Source organism: Macrobrachium nipponense, chromosome 2 (genome assembly GCF_015104395.2).
Source record: "Macrobrachium nipponense isolate FS-2020 chromosome 2, ASM1510439v2, whole genome shotgun sequence".
NCBI classification, from domain to species: Eukaryota; Metazoa; Arthropoda; class Malacostraca; order Decapoda; family Palaemonidae; genus Macrobrachium; species Macrobrachium nipponense.
The window spans coordinates 70756943-70768819 of record NC_087201.1 but is presented as its reverse complement, the minus strand read 5'-3'; the positions used below and the strand labels follow the sequence as shown (position 1 = coordinate 70768819).

At 35.8% G+C, this 11877-nt stretch overlaps 1 protein-coding gene across 1 annotated transcript in view; it reads right to left on the bottom strand.

Moving 5' to 3' along the window:
- Positions 1-11877, bottom strand: part of LOC135220658 (carnitine O-palmitoyltransferase 1, liver isoform-like) — a 485885-nt gene that overhangs the window by 15571 nt on the left and 458437 nt on the right. Inside the window, 1 exon segment of the mRNA XM_064258010.1 lies at positions 11361-11570. Coding sequence (XP_064114080.1) covers positions 11361-11570 — 210 coding nt within the window.

Genomic DNA, 11877 nt, shown 5'->3' with positions numbered 1-11877 from the left:
AAGGCAAAATACTGTACATACTTGGGTAATATTCAACTGCATGTAATGTTCAAACCCCATTTTTACTGCATATATTAAGACTTTAGCATATGTCCCTTAGCAATAAGCCTAGCCTATGTTAGCGGTTGCTACTGTCTATGATTCTGACATTTAAAATTAAGAGCTAAAAGCTTAGAATATGCCAATAAAATATAAATAATCAGTATGTACTCATTTCAAATAATTATTAATTAATCACTAACTATAATACACAAACAAACAAAAAACAAGCCTTCCAATCGATTGTTTACATTCAGCTCTTACCCATCTTACGCGTATCGAACGAGTGCCAAGCAATCATTTTTCCTAGCACACAGTAAGCCATAAATTGTCATTAGTATCTCTCTTCAACTAATGAAACTACCAAACAGTATAATAACCATTCATTTCTATTCTTTATCCTATCTTTACCTAATGGAGATACCGAGTTACTGACAGCTATCATGAAACATACGTATACGTAACATAATAATAAAACAGAAGAATTCTAAAAAATACGTATTTGTTGGCAGTCTGATTTATTTTATATTTTATGATATCTAATTCACAATTTTTTTTATTAAATGTATTGCATGTACTCATTTCAAATAATTATTAAGTAACCATTAACTATAATAAACAAACAAACAAAAAAGCTTCCAAACGTCTGTTTACATCCAGCACTTACGAGTATCGAACGATCGACAAGCAATCACTTTACACAGTAAGCCATAAATTTTCATTATCTCTCTTCAACTACTGAAACTACCAAACAGTATAATAACCATTCATTTCTATTCTTTATTCTATCTTTATCTAATGTTTTTTTTCTATTAAATGTATTGCATGAATAAGTTTTTCAATTTACAGCATCCTTTTACCAATAGAATACTTAAAGCACAAGGGGTAGATGCTGACCAATAGGAGAGCAGGACCTAATGGGGTGACTAGCATCAGGAACCAATGGGAGAGCGGGAGGAGAGAGAGAGAGGGAGAGAGAGAGAGAGAAAAAACTGTGCTATACTATAAAGGATTCTTATGTTATCATAATATGTGTTTTTTCAAAGCGTCGTAAACTCGGAGCGTCGGAGCGTCAGCGTCGTAACCTCGGAACAAGCGTCGTAACCCAGGGCGGATTTTTCAATGAATATTTAAGAAAAAGCGTCGTAACCTCGGAACGTCGTAAGCCGGACCCGTCGTAAGCCGGACCCGTCGTAACCCGGGGACCACCTGTATATATACACACACACACACACACCATACCTTGTTTACTTGGTTTGTGCTGCTGTTGATCCATGCTGTCGCACATCCCTCAGTCCACCGTGCGTAATGCTACAATTTGAGCATATTTTGCAGTATGCTCCGCTTTTATGGTTGTTTTGGGGGACGAGCCATTGCTTTAAATCACTGTAATTTTGCCACTCTGGTCTAAAAGTACATTTTCTCTTCACTTTTTTGTTACACTTTTTATTGGACATGATGCCTTATGTTTAAAAAATCAAATACCAAGACAGATTTGTTCGTTGTCGGCCCACTGCACTGTTGCCAATTTTGGGCGGCTGCCTTTACCCCGTATTTTGCAAAATTTCACTAGTATATTGTAATTTTTTTTCAAATATTGAAAATACGGAACAAAAGGTGTCCCGGGAAGGGTCGATACGGGACACGGGACAAATGTCATAAATATGGGACAATCCCGTCAAATACGGGACGTCTGATCACCCTGATGTTTGATGGCATACGTTACTGGAGTTTTATCCTTGTTGCTGATGTATGATAATAGTCATTAGCAGCTTGAACAGTTTTCTCAGCTTCAGTTATAACTAGGTTTAAATTTAACAGTATACAGTGGTACCTCGACATACGAAAGGCTCAACTTATGAAAAACTCGAGATACGAAAGCAAATATGAAAAATTTTACGGCTCTACATACGAAAATTGCTCAAGTTACGAAAGGTTGTTGCTCTAAAGGTGGGTACACACGTGCGAACCGAACCTTGTATTGTAACCGATTCTTGTAACAAAAACGCAAGTGTGGACGGTTCCTCGAACCCGAACCCCGAACCCGCGAGGTTCGAGGCTCCGTTCGCCCTCCGTCCCAGCAATTGTCGGTTTTTGGGCCCCGAATCAAAGGGAGGTCTCTTTGAACGTTATGCCATGTGTGGACGGGACCTGTATTACATGCGTAACATCTATGAACAAGGCCGTCCATAGTAGTCCCTTGTTTTGGTCAGTCAGTACGTATATGTCTACCATGGCTGATTGAAGTGATGAAGAGGTCCTTTAATTTATTAGTTATTATGAAGAACAGACTTTACTGTGGCCAGAAACTTCTTGGAATCTCATGTCAGCGAGTAATTCCCGACCACTGTATTCTACCCTTCTAGTATATAACCTTGATTGCCACCATCTTCTTTTATTTCGCTTCATCTTCGTTAAATAATGTACAGTATATAAATATACGCGGCAGCTGCTACTTGCATGGTGGCCATCGTCGGTAAACAACCCAGACAGAGACAGACTGATGATCGCAGTGGATTGAAATGAAGTTACGTGCTTAACGTGGTTACGGTTCGTCCTCAACATTTTGACACCTTGTAACCGTATATGCGTAACTCAGTTACACATACAAGGTTCGGCTCTCACGTGTGTACCCACCTTAAAGTTCCGAGATTTGCCCAGACCACCCAGAACAATTTTAAAACTCCTGCGCCGCCAACCGAGTAAACTCACCACCATCCTCCCGCTCTCCCATTGGTTCCTGATGCTAGTCACCCCATAAGATCCTGCTCTCCTATTGGTCAGCATCTACCCCTTGTGCTTTAAGTATTCTATTGGTAAAAGGATGCTGTAAATTGAAAAACTTATTCATGCAATACATTTAATAAAAAAAATACATTAGGTAAAGATAGAATAAAGAATAGAAATGAATGGTTATTATACCGTTTGGTAGTTTCAGTAGTAGAAGAGAGATAATGAAAATTTATGGCTTACTGTGTACTAGGAAAAGTGATTGCTTGGCGATCGTTCGATACTCATAAACAGAAGTTTGGAAGCTTTTTTTTTGTTTTTGTTTATTATAGTTAATGGTTACTTAATAATTATTTGAAATTAATAATTATTTGAAATGAGTACATGCAATACATTTAATAAAAAAATTGTGAATTAGATATCATAAACTATAAAATAAATCAGACTGCTATCATCGAAGCCACCAAATACGTATTTTTTAGAATTCTTCTTCTGTTTTAATATTACGTTACGTATATGTTTCATTATAGCTGTCAGTAACTCGGTATCTCCATTAGGTAAAGGTAGAATAAAGAATAGAAATGAATGGTTATTATACTGTTTGGTAGTTTTCATTAGTTGAAGAGAGATACTAATGAAAATTTATGGCTTACTGTGTCCTAGGAAAAGTGATTGCTTGGCGTTCGTTCGGTACTCGTAAGAGCTGAATGTAAACACACGATTGGAAGGTTTTTTTTACGTTTGTTTGTGTATTATAGTTAATGATTAATCAATAATTATTTGAAATGAGTACATACTGATTATTTATAGATTTTATTGTCATATTCTAAGCTTTTAGCTTCTTAGGTTTAGATGTCAGAATCATAGACTAGGCTACAGTAGCAACTGCTAACATAGGCTAGGCTTATTGCTAAGGGACATATGCTAAAGTCCTAATGCTTATATGCAGTAAAAATGGGGTTGAACATTACATGCAGTTGAATATTACTCAAGTATGTACAGTATTTTGCCTTTTTGGAGTCATATTTCTTCCGTCCGATCGGCGTCGTAACCTTAGAACATGTGTTGTAGGCCTGGAAATATAATTTACTGGGGTGTTTTTGTAGGGCTTGGAACGGATGAGGCATTTTACATGTAAAATGCGGTTCAAGATACGAAAAACTCATCATACGAAGGCCGCCTTGGAACGGATTAATTTTGTATCTCGAGGTACCACTGTATTTCCCGATTGATCTTTGATCTAAATAGATCTTTGATCTATAGCGAATGAAGTTATTACATTAAGATATCTCAGTTCTATTCTACATAACGCCATTTATAACAACTACAGCAATAGTGTACTGTACTACGATGATTGAAATACAAGCCAAACGGATGTTATCCAATTCTCGTTCGGTTGTTCATGGCTGTCACACGTTCACCAACGAGTATAACGTTAAAACCATACTTTCATCATTCTTTTTTGCTGTTATTGAACTTATGTAACTAGAAGACGGGATAAAGTTAGGCTATTGTAATTTGGTCTCATAAAATCGGACTATCGTAAGACGAATTATCGTAACTTAAACACTACAGCTACCTGTACACTGTATAAACCTTATTATATATCTTTACATACTCTAAACGCCCTAAGGATTAAAGCTAGGCTTTTTTTCACTTTACAGTATTTATAATGCTATAATGTACGTACTGTACAGTAAATTTTATAGTACTGTACTGCATAATTATAATTTTACTTATTGCGCCATTGTGGGATTACGGTGCCTTTGACTGGTCTAGAGTTTTGAAAGAAGATGTGCAGCGGCCGTAGGCTTTAAAATCGCTTAGCGTCAAAAATCACAGCGTCGGCGGCCTGGAACGGAACCCCTGCCGCTAACCGAGGGCCTCCTGTATATATATAAAAATACTTCAAAACTGATAAAAGCTACAACCATGGGTTGTTTTTTGTTGTATTCTACATGAAATTGTGCACATTTTCATATATAAAACTATGTAAAATGGTACAAAAATTATGTCAAAGTGACAAAATAATTTCCGAGATGTGTCACTGATGCTTTTAAGTGCAAGAAGAAAGAAATTTGCGCTTACGCGCCTGGGTAACGATTGTAAACAAAACAACAGCTTGATCCGTGAACTCCCAGCATCCCTCAAGGTGCGTGATTCAAAAGTTTTTGCCAAGTAGGCCTATAACTATTTTTCCGTGAATTTAAAAAAAAAACTTTTTTGCGTCGACGTTTCATACGTCAATTCAGCACCCAACAGACAATTTTCGTTGACGTTTAAAACATCCAATAGGCATTTCAGGGTCAAGTAAATCAATGTGAATTAAGGATTCATTTACTATGGCGCTTGCCAATAACAGGACTTGAAGTGACTAGAAATTTAGGTTATCCTTCTCTATGGTAGAGTATTTTGTGTTTATTTAATAAAGAGCACACACTATTTTACTGAACACAACAATATGAAAAATTTGTCATCAATTTGTATTTTTCATAACTAGCAAACCTTCAGTCTTAAAATTAGGATAATACCAGTGCCAAGCTGGAAAACCAGTAGAATTAATAAAAAAAACTTGTGTGATCCAGGGACTATTGACATCTGTACCAAGTCATGGGGCACTGTAGTTCCCAGAATGCCCTGGGCGTCCCGTGACCTATCAGTTACTTTCCTGCCACCTTTAAGAGAGGACGTGATTAATTTGTATCTTTTTAAAGCTAGTTTAGTTTGCCCGTTTAACTTCATAATTTTCATTTTTCTTTCTCTGGGTGATCTCAGTGTGGGGGTGATCTGCTAGTCAGTCTATATGTGCATCAGCACATGTATGCATCATGTTAACATTAACCATACAATTTTTGTGTATTTGCTTACCTTCCCTGGGATAGTAGGTACGAATAAGAATTTTTTTTTTTTAACAGAGAAATGCCAAATTCATTATGAATTAAAAATTTTTTTGAGAGAGTGATGAGCAAACACAGTGCACCACTGTGTGCCTAATGTATGAATGTAAGCTCTTCATATTGACAATGATGATGAATGATAATGCAGTGGGGTGACTGAAGACATTGTGACATTGTGATAATTTACAAGTCATTAGGTTATTGACCCTCTGGCCAAACAACAAAAGGAGCATCAGGATGATATGATTTATCATCTTCTGAAGCTGTAAAAGGCAGAGCACATGAAGATGATAATAGTTGTATGACAAGGAGATGATGCTCAAAAACTATATGGGTGGGTGTTTTTAGTAATGAAAATTGGTTTTTTTCTACCTTTGGAGAGAATTTGTGATAGGTTTCATAGACAGTTCATGCTTTAGTTTTTTAATTTGTCAAATATAAGCTGAATCGTTTCAAGGCTTACAGTGGCAAATGTCACTTTAAATGCTACATTCCACACACGATCATAAACTTTATCTTTACAGTTGATAAGCTGAAACATTTCTCCCAATTTTTAAAATATTCACTCTTCTGGTTCAGCTTTAGTTTTTTCTTCCCCTTGGGATGACGTGACAAGGGCTATCCAACTCCTGGTTTGCCAAATCTTCACAGCATTATTGAAACCATCTTCCACATATATTGTAGTGAATTGTCCATTGCTGGGAACATCTCTTGCTGTTCAGATTCAGATTCAGATTGTTTCCTTGACCTCTTCATTTCCTGGAAGGCCTTTGGGTTCAAGGACTTCCTTCTACTAATGGCAAGAGACATACATAGTCTATTCACTATCAAAACCTTGATAAGCAACCCTTCCTTCTCCAAGTACTTCAGGGATGACATACTGGGGAAACCACTCGGCAAATTAAAATTGCCATAACCTACGGCTTTGGGTTGTGTTGCTAGAAAATGAGAATATCCAGTGCATACAGTGTTCCTCCCAAATTTACAGGGGATGTGTATCAGACCCTCCACGAATAGCTAGAATCCACAAATAGTTGAAACCCTAGAAAAGTTCTTAAACTGCCTACATATTTTGTTAGTTAAAACCTAAGAAAAAACCCACTCAAAATGTCTGCACCTGGTTTTTTTTTTAAATAGTTTTATCACAAAAAGTGCATTTTATAATGAGGAAAAAAAAAAATTGTGGATATTCCTTGCACAAAAATACAATGAATGGGCACATTTTCTGTGAATAATAGGGACATATGTTCCAGAGAGAAATTCGCGAATACGTGAGTTCGCGAATCGGGAGTGCGTAAATACAGGGGGTTCGCTATATGTATTAACCCCTTCGGTACCGCATGACACATAATCAGCTAGATGCTGCATCCTGCATTTTCTCAACTTACCCCAGAGTCCATTTAACCATAAAAGAAAAGGTTATACTAACATCTATTTTGCTTTATATATTAATGGAAATGAATATGAAGTCATATATACACATATGTGTATATACATGTATGTATACACACACATGTACACATATACTATAAATATATATAACATTTACTTTTACTTCTTTCCATATCAACCCATGAATTTTCCCCTTTTTCTGATGATTTTTTGGAAAAAATCATGCAGCTCTCTCATTACTCCATGCACTATGAGTTTTCATCATGTTATCATAAAAAAAAAATCCTATGCATCCCCAGGCGTAAGGAAAAGTGCATCCCAAAGCCCTCAATTTATCCCTGAAAAAACATCAGGAAAGTATGGCAACATTGTTGGATAATGATCCTTGAATATGTTGGTAACAAATGTACACCCACCTTCCACCTCTCCTTCTTCCACGTCATTATCACTTATTCCACTTATTTCATCATTTGAGAGCTCATCACCACTACCATACTCTTCCTCAGAAGGAACATATTCCTTGGAAGATATATCACTGCTCACATTCATGGTTTTGCAGTAAAAATTCAAATAAGACGAAGAAAATCATCAGAGAAAATGAAAAAATTGTGGAAAAAACATGCGTGAACTCAACCATGACTGTGCATCAACTTATGAGAAGGCTGTGATGTCATAGCCAAGAATGTCCACGATTAGCTGAAAAAAAAGTAGGAGCAGCTTACTGTGTGTTAGTACAGCCTACCCATGCCTGCAAAAACCAAGAGGAGACATAACCCAACACTAAGAGTTTTCCTATCGCGCTATTGAGTTATGACGACCTATATACATCACGGGGAGCGTCACTGCACCCTCCATGACGTCATAGAAACGTCATGGTCCCAAAGGGGTTAATTTTTATTCTTAAGAGTGCTAAAAAGTGAAAAATAAGGTGAACAACAGCAAGCTTTATCATATGCCTGGTCAAATTGAAATAAGAATTACATAACTTGTACTAAGCTTTACAATCTGGCACCTATTTTGCACTAGTAATATGGATATAAGTTCTGTTGGGTTTCCTTTCCAAAATAGTTCTGTTTCATCACAATCTTTTTTGGGGGTGGTAGGCTCCTTGCATGATAATTTTTTTTAAACTGCAGCAAATGAAGCTTCTTCAGAAACTTTTGTATTTTTCAGACTGCCATATACATATTTTTGTACCTGTGCAACTTCAGCTACCTGTGATTGGCTTGGTGGCACTCTTTTTTGCATTTATAAAAAATCTCATATGAGCTCAAGGCCTTCAGCCATGTTACTCAGTCACCCATATGAGCAAGCTACTATAATGGTTCATATCTTTCACAAAGATACTTTATTTCTTTTCCACCTTCATGAAATCCTCATCACACATGCTTATTGTGCAACAGCAAAGACAGCATGTTCTTTAATATATCCTGGCAAGCTCAGTGTAAAAATTCTGTTCTCTCTTTAGATCATATCAGGGATTCTTATTTTCTTTTTTTTTATAAAGAGGTAGCCTTCATGCTTTGCTAGGCTTCAAAGTGTTACCATCATCACTATTCTTATGTTTCTGGGGCATTAAAGGCAAACTGGATGGATCTATGGGAAAAATGTAGACGTAGGTATGGGAAAGGAGGGAAATTAGTCACACTGTGTATATATAGCTCAGAGTTTGGCTTGACAATTATTATCACATGCTTCTTTGTTGAACATATGCAGTGCTCACCTAGTTTTACGCGTTTCACATTTTCGTGGTCCACTTTGTTGAGGACTTTTGTGGAACACATTATTCACTTTTCCACGGGGAACTTTCACTAATTTGCTGATTTTTTCTATTGACCATCTCACTAAAATTATTACTAATTTGCTTTTTCTTTTTAGAACTTTGTAGAACTATACTATTCATTATTTACAGTATTTTTTCTTATTGTGTATGTGACTAAATACTGATTTTCTTTATCAAAATAATTTAGACCATACTTATATTGTAGTTATGCATCTATTATGCTCATTCCAGGTGAGCCCTGAGCATAAAAGTTATCAGATTCTCTCTCTCTCTCTCTCTCTCTCCTCTCTCTCTCTTCTCTCTCTCTCTCTGAGCATAAAAGTTATAAGATATTCTCTCTCTCTTCTCTCTCTCTCTCTCTCTCTCTCTCTCTCTCTCAGGGTAATGTAAGATTTATATGAAATGATACTGCTGTAAAGATTTTTTATGCTTGGACCGAGCTCTCTCTCTCTCTCTCTCTCTCTCTCTCTCTCTCTCTCTCTCTCTCTGTGTGTAAGGATAATGTAAGATGTATTTGAAATGAAGAAGATTTGAAATTATATTACTATAAAGTTTTTTTTATGATAAAGCAGGTTGTAAAACATTTAAAATAGTATTCACTAATAATTTTAATTTTATTTTCCTGTAAATGCAGACTGGAAATAAAATTAAAATAATTAGCAAATATCTTAAATATTGTAAAACAGGCTTTATCATAAAAAACTTTACAGTAATATCATTTCAAATACATCTTACATTACCCTTACAGAGAGAGAGAGAGAGAGAGAGAGAGAGAGAGAGAGAGAGAGAGAGAGAGAGAGAGAGAGAGAGAGAGAGAGAAATCATACACCTATTATGCTCAGTCTGAGGCCCAACTTGGAGTGAGCTTAATAGATACATATCTGCATTATCATAAAAATAAAAATTTAGTCATATATACAATATGAAAAAATATAGTAATTTGAAAATAAACAGTGTTGTTGTACCAAAAAAAAGCAAATTAGTGATAATTTTAAAAGGATTAATATACTTCAGTACTATGAGAGAAAATGGCTATGTATACAGTAAAGGGGTAATGTGATTAGCTGTCAAACATTCTGTAAGACAGATTTATTTTATTTGTATTATGGATTTTACAGAGATTTTGCTGTTTACATTAATACTAATATTTTAAAATTATTAAATCAGTTATAAGCATTTTAAGGGGCGTATATACTTAAGAGTAACTATTGTAAAAGGGTACTACTCTAAGATGTCCTAGGATGTTTTTGATGGTAGTTTGGGGTTTGTTTTTGTTTGAACTATCAAATTAAGCAGTGAAATGTTAAAATACACAGTCATAAGTATTTTAGTTTATGGGGTACTGGGTATTTGGTAGTTATAAGCCAGTTATAAGGTTTTTAGAGGTAATCTTTGCATTGCTGCAGCAGGTTCTGGAACTTAATATACCGCATAAAAGTGGAGGAGCACTGTATACATATGAAGTCCTCGCTCTACTTTGAAAATTTTCCTTTTGAAAATTCCAGGAAGCAGTAAACCTTCCCTGTTGGGATCTCAGATGGGGTTTGGGGGAATTGTACTAAATGGTTGCAAAGACAACTAAAAGCAAGAACATATTTTTTTGCATTGTTTGGTATTTTGTAACTTTTGTTTCGTTGACTGAATGAAATGGACACTTAGTTTATACCTGAGAATACTTTTTAAAGTTACTGCTGATGACATAAACAGCTGAAAATCCCAGGAAGTGATGCAATAGGCGAGATGCCACGGTATGCTCCATAATCACATTTACAATTGTACAAAGAAATAATTAATCATCCTAGTCTTTCAATTAAGCATTTCCCTCAACCAGAATCCTTACCCACTCATGTCAACCACTCAATCATACTTTCACCATCATACTGCAGCATTTCACTTTTATTTCCATCCTGCTCTTCCAACATCCTCAAACTTGATTTCACAGGCATTCTCAAATTTATACTACTACCTCCATCAACTTTAGTTTCATTCCGCACTGCCTCTCTTCTCTCTTGCACATTCTAGAAATCCCAAAAACTTCACTCCATTAACAAGACTACACTTTCTTCAGAAAGAATTTTTCCGTTGTTATCTTTTATTCTGGGATCCATTTGCTCATTAACTTTTCTACACTTCTTCATTGAACAACTTATGCTCCCTGAAGACAGTTTTTACCTCTTTTTCCTTTAATCTTCATTTTGACCTTATCCTTCTTCCTGTAGTCAAGCACATGATAGCATTCCTGTCTATCTTGTAAATCCTCATGAATTAATTTGTTTATCCTTCAATAAACTTCTCATTTCCTCATTCCACAACTCATTTTTTTATTCCACCTTCTAAGCTCCTCTTAACCCCTTGGTTCCATTCAGGTGGAAGTTATTTAACACCTGTAAGCTACTCAGTAGCTCAACCCATTTTCAAAATTAGCTGTGAGGTTATTGTAAACCAAAATGAGATACTTATGTATAGAAGAACATTATATTAACTTTTTCTACAACATACAATAACGACATAATACGTACCGTTACAGGAGAACTCTTCTTACTGGATATGTGGAAGAATACAGTATCTTCTCCTGCAATTATATAGGATACTCCATACCCATCATCAGCAACAGGCCCAAAACCTCCTCCAGCACTTATGCATTTCGGGTTCTTGGTCAAATCCATCCTTCCTGTTTGCCCATGCGGAGTCTGAGAGGTACTTAAACGCCATGGTTCTGAAAGAACCTCCTGAAAATAATTTTATATTATTCACAACTACTCACAATCACACATTACTAATAGCTAATTAATAAGGCAATTCACTGTTATAAAAGGGAGAGCGCACAAGAGGAAAAATATATTTTAACCAAATGAGCTAAAATTTCTACTCTCATGGAGCTTGCCTAAATGAAATGTCCTTAAAAAATAGCAATTATACCTTATCTAACTTACAACTTTTCCAAAACATGTTACTACCTGGATAAAATGGAATTGCTGCAGACTTAAGATTATATTCTTTAGAAGTACCCTAAAAAATTTCCTGAAATTAGGAAAC